This window comes from Talpa occidentalis, unplaced genomic scaffold, assembly GCF_014898055.3.
Source record: "Talpa occidentalis isolate TD23 unplaced genomic scaffold, MPIMG_talOcc4v2.1 talOcc4.7, whole genome shotgun sequence".
Lineage (NCBI taxonomy): Eukaryota > Metazoa > Chordata > Mammalia > Eulipotyphla > Talpidae > Talpa > Talpa occidentalis.
The window spans coordinates 100836143-100849815 of NW_023605083.1; the positions used below are offsets into that span (position 1 = coordinate 100836143).

Below are 13673 nucleotides of genomic sequence, written 5' to 3' on the forward strand. Positions count from 1 at the left end.
CTCAAAATTCCAATCAGACCTTTAAAAATGTTTTCTTCCTGATTAAACAATTATTCCCAATGGTTAGACTACTTTAAAAAAAAAAAAAAGCAATTTGAAGCGTTTATTTTAATCCCAATGGAGGGATTTTCAACAGTAGCACAATGGTCATCTGGGACTGATAATTCTGTATGTGTGTCTGTCTCTGTGTGTGTGTGGGGGGCAGAGCGGAGAGGGAGAGAGACAGAGAGAACCAACAAGGGCACTGGCTTTCTGTACATTGCAGAATGTTGAGCAGCACCCCTCCTCTCCCTACCAGAACCCCCTCCCAGTTGAGAATCACCGCTCTCAGGCAACGGCACAGGAGGCAGAGGCTTATTTTACAGACTTTTCTAAAATAGTTGTACTATCTAGTCTCCCAATGATAAACCAAGAATTAACTATAATTGCTCTCAGTAATACAGGGGAAATTTACGTTACACATGTAGATATAGCTGATGTATAATAAATGACACTTAAAAAAAAGATTTATTTATTTATGCATACAAAAGCTGGGGTGCAGGCCAGAGATGCGGGGGCTGAGAGGATTCACCAGTGACAGAGTGGGAAGAGAACAGGCAAACTGACTGAAATACACTGCTGAGGGAAGCAGTGGACGAGACAGAAGATGTCTGCCTCGCCATGTGGGTTGCTCCTTGGCCGGCTGGGGATCGAACTCACGCTGCTGAGGCGGTGGATTGCTTCATAGTGCGGTGCTTTAACCCCTTGCACTACCCGGGAGGCCTAATAAATGACACTTTCAAGTATCATGGAAAATTTCCCTAGCTACAGATTTCTGAAGATTCTTAGTTACAACCACAAGCTAGAATCTATTTACTGTTCATCACATATACAGATGTAAAGAATGGAAAAGTTTAAGAGATGTTCTTTCTTTTACCACTCAAATATTTTAAAGGCATGATTATGATTTTCAAAAAAAAAAATCCTGTTGAGGGCTTCCCCGGTGGCGCAGAGGTTGAGCGCTGGGCTGCGAATCTGCCCACAGCCTCTGCAGCACTGGTTCGATCCTCGGCCACCGGGCGAGGGTCCCACATGGCGCGCAGACCTCTCCTGCCGCCCACTGCTCCCCTCAGCAGTGTATTTCATCACTCAGCCTGTTCTGCTCCCTGCTCTGGCTCTGGTGAATTCTCTCACCCTCCCGCGCTTCTGACACTACCCAGTGCTTGTATAAATAAATAGATAAATAAATAAATAAATCTTAAAAAAAAAAATCCTGTTGAGCTTACTAAACAATTAATCTAATTACATTTATGTAACAAGAAACTATCAAGACAAACAATACTCTGAAAATATAAAGTGATCAGGGTAAGTACAAAATTTCAGCACTTAATATGGTTTTTCCCCCTGTACAATACACAAATGTTTAAAAATCATTAAAAGTAAGCCCTGTAATTTAAATCTGAAACTATCACCTGTTCTTTTATAGAACTTGATGTAAGAAAAATATTCTGCCTAAAGAAAAATGTCTCAAGGATTCTGATGCAGAAAAAGGAACTGTAACAATTAAGTAGAGGCAGGACAGCTACAATTACAATCACAGAAATTTACCACTTCCTGATACTATCAGGTTGAGAAGAAAGTCTCAAATACAAGTACATGCACACACATATTCACTATTCAACTGCATCTCTAAACTCCATGCTCAGTATTTATTTTAAGGCAGTGAATCAGATTTCATAACTGGGGCTCCCCAACATGCAGTCTCAAGCACCCCAGTGATGTATATGTCACAAAAGTGACATACATACATAAACATCAGTGATTTGCCACATATCCCAGGCATGAACAATTCTGGGCCATTCTAGCTCAATTTGGGCATGAAAATGTATAAGAGTAGATTACTGGGCATCCCTGGTGGTGCAAGGGTTAAAATCTCAGGGCTATCAAGCTATCCCAAGCCACTGCTCAGCATGAGTTTAATCCCCAGGCAGGGAGCTAACCCACATGGCACAGCACACCTCTCAGGTCTTGCCAGCTGCTCCCCTCAGCAGTGTATTTCAGTAAATCTGCCTGTTCTGTTTCCCACTCTGTATCTGCACTTCTGGCCTACACCCCAGTTCTTATATGCATAAATAAATCTTTTTTTTAAAAAAAGAGTAGGCTACTATACATCAGATAAAAGAACATACACATACTCACTAGTCTTCTTCACAAAAGAAGTTCATCTTTTAAATGTAAGGAAAAGCCCAAATAATTTCAAAATCATTATAGTGACAATTTATTCAGGCAAGAATCACCCATGGATACTAAAACCATGGGCCAAAAAAACAAACAAACAAACAAACAAAAAAACCCTGAGTAATATATAACAATGAAAAAATGGAAACAATCCAAATATCCACCAACGAATGAACCAGATACGCAAGTGTGGTGTATCGGCCATGGAATATCATGCTGTTATAAAAGGAATCAAGTACTGACACAGACTACAGCACAGATGAACCTTGAAAACATGCTGGGAGAAGCTGCACACCAAGATTTAGTGAATATTATGAAATATTCTAATATGAAATATTCATTATAGGTATATCTACAGATAATACAAATCGAAGAAGTTGCCAGGGACTGAAGAGAAAGACAATGGAGAGCAGATGAAAATTACTTGAAATTTGATAGAGGTGGGATTTTTTTTTTTTTCATGGGACCCTCCCGAACCAGCGCTGCAGAGGCTGCGGACAGCCTCGCAGCCCAGCACTCAACTGCTGCGCCACCAAGAGAGGCCATAGAGGTGGGATATTAACTGTATAGTCAAAATTGTCTAGAGTGGTTAATTTTATGTTAAGTGAATTTCACCTCAATAACACAATTTTAAATAAACTGGATATTTAATGTTAAAATAGCCTGAGACTACTTTTTTAAATCATAAGTGAAAAAGGTAGGCCTCCCTGGTGGCGCAAGGGGTTAAGCACCGCACCATGAGGCAATCCGCAGCCTCTGCAGGATGAGTTCAATCCCCTTCAATCCCAGGGAGCAACCCACATGACGCAGCAGACCTCTCCTGGCTCTCCCGCTGCTCCCTCAGCAGTGTATTTCAGTCAGTCTGCCTGTTCTGTTCCCCACTCTGTCTATGGTGAATCCTTTCACACCACTTCCCATCTACCCCGCATCTCTGGCCTGCATCCCAGCTCTTGTATGCATAAATAAATATTTTTTTTTTAAAAAGTGAAAAGGTAACTTTTACGGCAGAGAACTCTGATCAAGAACAGCTTAGCCAAGCATACCCAAATGGAAAAACTGATGAATTTAGATAGCAGTATATGATACTCATTTTCTTCTTACAGTGGTGACCATTATTTTTATTTATTTATTTATTTATTTATTTATTTATTTATTTATTTATTTATTTATTTGTACAAGCACTGGGCACAGTCAGAAGCGGAGGAAGGCGAGAGAATTCACCAGAGCCAGAGTGGGGAACGGAACAGGCAGACCGATGAAACACACCGCTGAGGGGAGCAGTGGGCGCGGCAGGAGATGTCTGTTGTGCCATGTGGGACCCTCACCGGTGGCTGGGGATCAAACCGGTGCTGCAGAGGCTTCTGGCAGCTTTGCAGCCCAGTGCTCAACCACTGCGCCACCAGGGGAGGTCCTGGTGACCATTATTTTTAAGTAAATAAGATATTCTGAAAATGGAGTAGAGCTCATTGGATCCAAGGGTTTGGTTAGGGTAGAGGTGAGCAAAGTACAAAGGATTATTTTGGGGTAAACTCTCTCCCAATTCCCTACTTTCCTCTATAAAAGCAACCCCCTCTAGCTTGTATTCTGAATTTGCCTATGGTTCACCACAGCGTTCATTTCCCTAATTGCAATTCCTCTGGTGATTCCCCAATAAACTCAGAATAAATTCATTCTACTCGTAAAATAATGGCTACTTTGATTTAAAGTTCATAGTTCATAGTATCAATATTGATGATTACACCATAGATGTTTTCAAAAGGGGTAAGAGAGTATTATTCTTACAAGTTTTTATGTCTAAAGCTATTTTAATATAAATTTGCATAGAACTAAACACACACATGCACGAGTACAAGTAAAACAAGAAATCTGAATAAGACAGGTGGATTGCATCAAAGATGGAATGTACCCTGGTTCTCTTTGTATTATATTTTATAACTGCATATCAACCTATAGTTATTTTAAAATTGAAACTTTACAATTAAAAACTTTTCCCATTTTAAACCTTTCATTTGAAAAGGCCTGTTAGGACTGTTCCTTACTTTGTATGAATGATGTAGTATTTTGTTTTAATTATTTGAAAGATTCCTCAATTAAATGAAACAAAATATTAACCCCTCAAAGGAAAAAAATTTTGGAAAAGAAATAAGTTTACTTTAAAAAAGGACATATCCCCAAAATAAACAAAATGGAAGTTAGGGTGTTATTACTTTAAATTTTTATAATTTACATTCAGTTTTTAAACTTTTCTTCTTTCAGCAACCTCCTGTACATAAAATCGCACTTTCTAAATGTACCACAGGTTTGATGTCAAATACATAAATCACATTTCAATCCTTCAGCAAACCAAACAGATGTACAGTGAAAACTATCTTGCCTAAGATTATTCATCTTTTAAACTATTACCAAGTTTAAATTTTACAAATTCTAAATTAAGTCCTCCAAATTGAAACCTTGTTAAAAAGGAAAATACAAACTGCTATTTCTATTCAGTGGACTATTAATTGCAGAGCTAAGAGATGAAATCCATATGAGTAGGCAACAAGTGAAAACAATATAAATAGCAAGAACATGTACATAGACAGAAACAAAAATATTTAACTTTGATTTATATGTATACATGCATTTCAACTTTAAAAAAATCTAGAAGACCCAGGTAGCAAAAAGATCTTAACAGTGATTACCTGAGACCAGGGAAAGTTCACTTGTCTGTTCCCTAAACCTTTAAGGTGTTCCATTTTTACACACAGAGAACATACTCATATTATCACTTCTGTAATTATTTTTGAAAACTATATGGATTCACAAATCTCAAGCTTTATCCAGTAAAACTTACCAATTTCAGCCCCTAAATTACTTATGTATTCCTTTACATGTGCTTACCCTACATAGGGATATATCCTATGTAGGGATTTCTACAGATTATCTACAAATACTCTGAATTTTAAGGCAGCTATTATCTTGACACCTGCTATTCAAATGGCCCTCTGACAATTAAGATTTCAATTACTAGAGACAGAAACTAAGGAGTAAGAGTTGATCCTGGACTGAATGTAACGTTCAAAAGGATGAAATTATTCTACTTTAAGGCTGTGCCTTAGAAATCTTTGAAAGCAGTTTCCAATCCTCCAGCTTATTGCTTAAATTAAACCATAATCATTAATGGTCCAAAATTACTAACAGTGTTTAAAAACTCAATCACTGTGGTAAAAAGTATTTTTTGGTAAACATATTTACTATAGCTACTAAAAGGGCTCTGTGTTTTTCAGATAAGCTACTGCAGAATGTTGGAGTTACAGTTCAAAGAGAAATGATTATTTAAAAACAATTACCTGTCCCTATACACATACATATACAGAGTCCTGACACTACATGTGTCTGTAATTTCAACATATAGTGCAAACTATTAAGTCCTAAGAGCTAGTGAAACTGAAAATTTCTGATGTCTTATTGCCAATTTCTATTTTCATACACAAATCTTAAAGTGCTAAGATAATCAAACTTTGGATATAAAAACCATAATCCACTTCTACTTATGAGAAAACTCTGTTCATCCAGGAATTCGTTACTGTAGCTATACTATAGAGTATCAACTCCAAGAGGCACCATTATTTGTTTACAAAGTTGTTAACTGTATCTTAAGTTGAAGTATTATTATAAGAACTTCATATTGTTAAAACCAAAGAAGTACTGTTAAAGGGTTTAAACTATTTCTCACACTAACTCTTTCTTGGCTGGCCACTAGAGTGTGCTAGAAACACAGTCACAAAGAACCCGAACTGATAGTAGCAAACGATCCTTCAAAAATTTATAGAGTAAAAGAGAAAGGAAATTGTTGGTGCCCTACCAAAAGGTACTGCAATACTGACACACTTTAATTTTGAAAGAAACAGGTATCACCACCTCTGTCTATAGCTCAAATTCCTACCCCTGAAAAACAGAGATGTGGTTTAACAGCATTCAAACTAAGCTAGTGACATTAAGATTAATCCAAGCCACATATAGCCCCTCCCTCCCCCAAATTCCCTCCTTTTAGGAAATTAGTTAATGATGGGTTAAGCCTGGCTCCAGCTTTGTTAAAAATTACAGGGGAGCAAGGAGGGGGAAAGGAGAGACTGCTGGGTGGGGAAAGACAAGAAATTCCCTACTTAATCCAATTTAGAGGTGAATCTCACATACATCACATAAACTTAACCAAGAAACTAAGGATGTATAGCAATAACAAGGTAACTGCCCACTGCTTACCCAATGTCAAGCTATTTAAGAGCACACTATTCCACTGGCAAGAATCTCACTCTGACCCGAATATAAAAATGCTTCAGCTCTGATTTTAGTTCATCCCCAAGAACAATGCTTCCCAACACCATTAATGATAAAAAAGAAAACTAATGCCTAACATCCCCTACAATCTTAGCGGATGTTAATTTTCCTATAAAAGTACTACTCAAGGTGAAATTGCCTAACTCCCAAAGTTAGACTGTAAATTGCAAAATCACATTACACTGTAAAAACGAGGTTTCTTTTGGTAACAGTATAGAGAGGAATTTTCTGATTTCCAAACCATTAATAAGCCTAAGGCTTAGATGGGGTGTGTACCTAAAAAATAACGCAACACTCAAACTGTTACAATCCTCACTGTCTCATGGAGATCTTTCTTAGTGGCAGAAGGCAAGCCAATTTCCACCTTCCCCATCTGAGTGCTTTCTTCTTTTAAATCCACTCCCGGGTAACTCCAAGTGATTCCAAAACTTAAACGCGCTGGATAACGACAAAGCTTTCTTAGGTTTGACTCTAAACGGAGGAATGATTCGCCGTCCCCACACACCCCTTCCACCGGGCACAAATCTGAAATAGGGGTGGGGGATGTCATCTCCCTAAATTTGTTCCCTAAGACTCTGGACCCCGTGAAGTATTCTGTCCAAGCACTGCAGTTACAACTGCACCCTAAACCCCCCATGTGCAGACATTCGGCACCATTTCCTTGGCCCAGATACCCCAACATAAATACACATTCAAGATGGAGGCGGGGGCCTGACCCACAGCAGACCACCGGACGAGCCCCGGATAGCCTTTGTCTCTTTAGTTTTTTTTGCCTTATTTTTAACTCAGCGCACCGATCGCGACCCCCGAGCCCTGGCACCCCGGAGGGTTCCTAGGCAAGGCCTAGCGCTGGAACGTCGGGACCTCCCTTCGCAGCACCAAGGTTCCAAGCAACCCTGCAAGACAAAGCCGTCCCCGGCCCAATTCGGGTGCCCACCGAAACCCCGCCCCTGCCCCGGCCCCTTCCACGCGTCCCAGAGGACTGACTGAGGAAGATGGGGGGCGGGGGGAGGATGGAGACGGGGGAGTACAGCGAAAGGGTGGGGGAGGGGACGAGGCGTGACGAGCCCGGCGCGCCCCCCGCCCCCACCGCCGGCTCGGGAAGTCAGGAGGGTCCGCAGGGCCTGACACTATCCCCTCCCCCCTCCTCCCGCTGCGCGGGGCCGAGAAACCCCCCGCCAGCGGGGCCGCCCCGGGCTGCAGGAGGGGGCTCCTCCGGCCCTCCGCCGCCCGCACCGTGTCGGGGGAGGGGCGCGGCGCACCTTGCGCTTGCGGGCCTCGGCCGTGCCGCTCCACACGAAGCACTGGTAGATGGCGCGCAGGTTCTGCTTCCAGTTGTCCACCTTGAAGCTGCTCAGGTGCGAGCAGCCCGGCGGCGTCACCACCAGCTCCGCGTCCATGGCCTCGCCCTCCGGCTCGGGCCGCGAGACCATGGGGGGCAGGGCCCGGCCGCGCGCGGAGGGCGGCGGGGGCGGCGAGGGGGACGAGGACGACGCCAGCGCGCTGAGAGGGCTGCTCGGCGGCGCGCCCCGGCGGGACGGGCGCCGGCAACAAAGCTCGGCGGCCGCGGGGCCGGCAGACAAAGATGGTTGGTGTTGCACCGACGCGCAGTGGAGGCGGCGGCAGGCAGGCGCCGCCCGCGCCGAGCTACCTCAGTGCTGAGGGCGGCGCGGGGCGGGGCGCAGCAGCCGGCGGCGGCGGCGACGTCATCCCCCGCCTCCTGCGGGCGCCGTACTGCGCACGCGCCTCCCGCTGCCCGAGGCCCCGCCTCCTCGCCCCGCCCGCCCACTCCCCGGCCCTGAGGGGTGGGGCTAGTGAGGGCCCGCCCCCGCGCCCTCACCATTGGTCGCTGCCCCGCCCTCGGGCCTCAGCAGCCCGGTCATTGGCTGTCCAACAGATTCAGAGCCGCCTCCTGGCACGCCGGTCACCGGGCCTTCCCGATCTTCCACGGAGAGCTGGGGAGGCCGGGGCTTGCGGAGGATTGGGTGATGCGGGATGTCCGTCAGGACCCTGAACTGGTTTGCACCGGTCTGAGTTTTGCCGCAAAGAGGCGGAGCCACGGCCTGGGCTGTGCTAATGGCAGCTGGCTCGTTCAGCTTTGGTTCTTGAAGCCGCAGCCTGTGATTTCCCACTGGAGGCAGCACTCCCTTGGTTCACTGTGTTTCAACTGGAATCATAGACAAAGAGTTTATGAGCTAATATCAAAGTGAAGATTCGAACCTGGGAAGCAGGCCAATAGCTTTTACCCTGTGAGAATTGCCCCCCAAATCACAAGTTTGAATTTAGTTTATATAGCAAGTCATTGACACTAGGAATGTAATTATTCTTGGGGGGAGGGGAGGAGTTGTGGTTCTGAGTTAATTTGACCTAAAGATGTGTTGATGAATGTCTATGCACAGAAGGAGGCAATTTTGGGTTTAAACTCACCCTTTCTAAAGCCTGCACTGTGGAGATGTAAAGACTGGGTATTAATTGTCTAAATCTTTGTTATCAGGCTCTTTGGTCATGAGTGCAGGTAGAAAGGCTGACGTTACCTACAGATGGCAGATTTTGTATAGTGTTGTAGAAATAAATTCTAGCCTTTTACCCAGGCAGAGGAAGAACAAGCGGTACTTCAGGAGTGGTGAGGTCAGGAGAAGCTTTATTACAGGTCAGGAGAAGCTTTATTACTCATGCACAAGGTCCCAGACGAGGGTAGTCCCTAAGGCCTAAGCACCAGTTTATAGACCAAGGGTTCATTTTCTATACAACTGTGTCCATATCTGTTACATTCATAACATTGTTTTTCAGCAGGCACAACCATTTGTGGCAAAGTCCCCAGACAAGGTGGACAAGGCAAGGGCGGAAAGAATGCAGGCATTCCGGGATGGCCTTGGAGAGAGAGCCCAGCTAGTTGCATGTCCGACCTTGTAGATAAGAGTGCTGAAGCCCTGGGCATGAATCCTGAAAGGGAAGGAGCTGTAAGTAAGCAAACGTGTTAATTATGCCTGCAGTGGAATGTTCATTGAACCTGGGCTGGAAGTTCTGCTAGAATCTTTATTATATTCATTTGCTCAATAATATATTTTCACTTCAATAGCTGTTTACTTGCTTGTCTGCTAGAGCAAGGTGGGGTCATTTTACAGTATGTCTACAACTGTCAGTTCCATTGGCCACGGAAGTCCCTCATCTGAGACTGCAGGGCTCTTTCATTTTTGTAGCCTATCCTAGACACTACAGTCTAGCTCCAGGTACTGAAACTGCCACTGCGTGCTGGACATTGCTTCAAGGAAGTAGGCTGGGGTTCCTCCCTGCCTATCTAAAGAAATGGTGTGCGAGTCACCTTCCATTTTCAATTTTCTGTTAGCTACAAAAATTAAAAACAGGGCCTCCCCTGGTGGCGCAGCGGTTGAGCGCTGGGCTGCAAAGGTGCCCGCAGCCTCTGCAGCGCCGTTTCGACCCCCGGCCACCGGCGAGGGTCCCACATGGCGCGACAGACCGCTCCTGCCGCCCGCTGCTCCCCTCAGCAGTGTATTTCGTCACTCTGGCTGTTCTGTTCCCAGCTCTGGCTCTGGTGAATTCTCTCACCCTCCCGCGCTTCTGACTGTACCCAGGGCTTGTATAAATAAATAAATAAATATTTAAAAAAAATTAAAAACAACTGAAATTTATAACATACCTTAATTAATCCTATCTAATATATCATTTTAACATGTAAGGAATACTGTAAAATTAAGTGAAATATTTTGGTTTTGTGTGAATTCTTCTAAATCTGGTATTTTACACTAACAACACATTCAATTTTAGTATATGTGCTGCCGAAGCAAACACACTAACAACACATTCAGTTGATACTAGTCATAGTCAAAGAGCTAGTGACTACCATTTGGACCATGCTGGTCTAACTGATAAACAAGTGACATCCAGTGTGTTACCCAACTCTGCTTATTACACTGCTAACTGCTGTGCTGCATTCCCAGAAAGGCTGTTCCCACAGGTTTAACAATAAATAAAGATAATCTCATTGCAGTTGCAGATGCTGCATTAATGGGCTAGGGACTGGAATAAAGCATTTGTGGTTAAAACAAATTGCCAAATACACTTTTGCTTCAGATCTTTGTGCTTGCAGTCCCCCTCCCCCATGTTCCATAGTTCATACTCCCTACCTCCTGTAGGCCTTAATCACATTTTCTTTTGGGCGAGACCTTCCCCTGCCACCCTGTGAAAATTGCAACCTCTTCCCAATTCTCCATCCCCTTACCTGGCTTTAAGTTTTCCCAAAGAACTTATTTAAGTGTTTACTTTTTATTAGTTATTCTCTCAGTAGCATGGATACTCCATCTGGGTGGTGATTTTTGTGTTTTATTTATTTCCATATCTCCCAGTGCCCAGAATAGTTTTGGCTACAGCAGGTTGTTTTAAAAAACAAACAAACAAAAAACAACAGTTGTCTCAAGCCCCCAGCCCAGGCCAGTTCCTTGTCCAGTTTGTAGTTGCCAACTTCCTCTTTGTTTTCAACATGACAGATGCTGCTGTGTCCTTCACCAAAGACTTCCTAGCAAGTAGAGTGGCAGAAGCTGTCCCCAAGACCCAGCAGTGCTACTGGGATAACATCCTTGTGTTTTGTGTACCCTCTTGATTTTGCCTGGACCCATCTAGCAGCTCATGTGGGTAAAGCTGGAGCTGAAAGGGTATTCAAAGGCCCTGGTGACTGCCTGATTGATATCTCCAAATCTGGTGGGCTTAAGGGCATATAACAAGGATTTAATGTGTCTCTGCAGGGTAGTATTAGCTACTTAGCTGCCTACTATCTGTGACACTGCAAGAACACTCACACTCACATCCCTATCACCTGGATGACTGCAGTGGGTCATGGCTGTGGCCAGGTTGAATTCTTACCTGTTTAACAACTGTGTGTTGCCACATGATGATGCAGTTGGGGCACAAAGGAACTGATATTATATACATGGGCACAATTGGCTGCCGGAGGAAGATTACATGTGATGATGGAAAAAGTGCTTTTTTCAAGGGTGCATGGTCCAGTGTGCTCAGAGGTGTGGGTGCTGCTTTTGTGCTTGTCTTGTATGAAATCATGAAGTTCACGAAAGTTATTTCCTAGTTCTTCCCTCCCTTCTCTGTGAGTAGATAAGTTGTATTTATATTTTGAGAATTCTTAAAAAACTGTTAGTTGTCTATCAGTGGCAACTATTTACTGGTTGAAATGGGAAGCAATAATATTCATCTGACCAGTTTTCTCTTAAAGCCATTTCCTTGATGATGATGATAATGATGATGATGGGACTTAATTATATTTTTTATTTCAGTTACTCCTGATTAATAACAAATTTGAATAAATAAAAAAGTATCTGAAATACAAAAAAAAAGTTGTATTAATAAATTAACCCAAAGAAACATTTATAGAGGGCTCTATTAAGACCATTCTCAGAATAAAACATTGGTTAAGGAAGGCATGCTATGGACACATTAGAGAAAGGAATATCTGAAGGTGAGGGCCTCCCTGGTGGTGCAAGGGGTTAAGCACAGCACTGTGAAGCTATCCACAGCCTCAGCAGGACAAGTTCAATTCCCAGCCAGGGAGCTGACCCACATGGAGCAGCAGACCTCTCCTGTCTCGCCCGCTGCTCCCCTCAGCAGTGTGTTTCAGTCAGTCCACCTGTTCTGCTCCCCACTCTGTCTCTGGTGAATCCTCTCATGCACACACACACCCCACACCTCTGGCCTGTACCCCAGTTCTTGTATGCATAAATAAATAAGTCTTTTTTTTTTATAGAGGCATGTTTTATTTATTTATTTGTTTGTTTGTTTGTTTGTTTGTTTATACATGCACTGGGTACAGTCAGAAGCGCGGGAGGGTGAGAAAATTCACCAGAGCCAGAGCAGGGAGCAGAGCAGGCAGAAGGACCGAAGTACACTGCTGAGGGGAGCAGTGGGCGGCAGGAGAGGTCTGTGCGCCATGTGGGACCCTCCTCTGGTGGCCGGGAGCAGCCGGGGATCGAACCGGCGCTGCAGAGGCCGCGGGCAGCCTCGCAACCCAGCGCTCAACCGCTGCGCCACCGGGGAGGCCCCTAAATAAATAAGTCTTAAAAAAAAAGAAGGTTGAATAGTTGTTGACCAGCCTTTAAAAATAATTGACATGGTGAAGATGCACGGTAGGCATTTTCCATGATCCATGGGACTAATATAGCCTAAAATATTATTAATTTTTATTTTTGTTTTCATATTTTGAAAAAGTTTAGAACACCCATGGAAATGATTCTAAGATAGTCAAATAATGTCCTAGGTCAATAATCCTTCATACAACAACAGTGAACTCTGAATAAAATACAAATATGTGAAGACAGCAGAGATGTGGAGAAAAGGGAATCTTTGCACACTGTTAGGAATGTCAACTGGTGCAGCCACTATGGCAAACAGCATGGAAGTTCTTTTAAAAATAAAGACTACTTTCTGATCCAGCAATTCTACCTTCTGGGTTTTTCTCCTAAGCCAAAAACACTAACTTGAAAAGATACATGCAAACCCATTTTCATTGCAGCATTATTTATAATGCCCAAAATATAGAAACTACGTAAGTGTCCATCCATGAGTAAATGAATAAAGATGTGAGATATATAATGGAAGCCAGCAGGAAGACATAGATAGGTCAAAATATCATACTGGAAAAATGAGATAAGGTGCTGTAAGGTGTGCCAATGAGAACATTTAGTTCTGTCCTACAACCATGCTTCTCATACTTCTCATACTTGAGCATACAACAGAGGAGACTTAGGGTGCTGGGCTGCATTCTCAGAGTTTGCCATTTCATAGGTCCAAAGTGGAGCCTAAAAATCTGCATTTCATATGCATTCCTAGGTGGTGCTGCTGCTAGAATCACATGCTTCTTGGGCAAGCGCTATTTCCCAAGGAAATGCAAACATAAACATGGGGGTGGTGTTTTCTGCTGGTCACAAGAAAATCATTGCACCTTATTAGTCATCTATCCGTTAACCTTTAAGTTTAAAGTATTGTGAAATGACTTTGTCCTAATCAAGAGTAAATCATAGGTTAAGCAGAGCTACATTCCCTTAGAAAGCAGATGAACTACAATGTCTAGCATGACAGTAAAGTCTTGGCATCTCTTTTACCTTATTTCTAGGTAT

General features: G+C 43.4%; 1 protein-coding gene and 1 pseudogene across 2 annotated transcripts in view; one reads left to right on the plus strand and one right to left on the minus strand.

Moving 5' to 3' along the window:
* Positions 1-7994, minus strand: part of USP22 (ubiquitin specific peptidase 22) — a 28513-nt gene extending 20519 nt beyond the window's left edge. For both annotated transcript variants that reach the window (XM_037495306.2, XM_054688582.1), the window contains exon 1: positions 7797-7994. In XM_037495306.2, coding sequence (XP_037351203.1) covers positions 7797-7967 — 171 coding nt within the window. In that variant the 5' untranslated portion in view covers positions 7968-7994. The remainder of the gene's footprint in view (positions 1-7796) is intronic.
* On the plus strand, positions 7966-11657 carry LOC119231526 (ADP/ATP translocase 2-like; annotated as a pseudogene).
* Positions 11658-13673: the final 2016 nt, after the last annotated feature.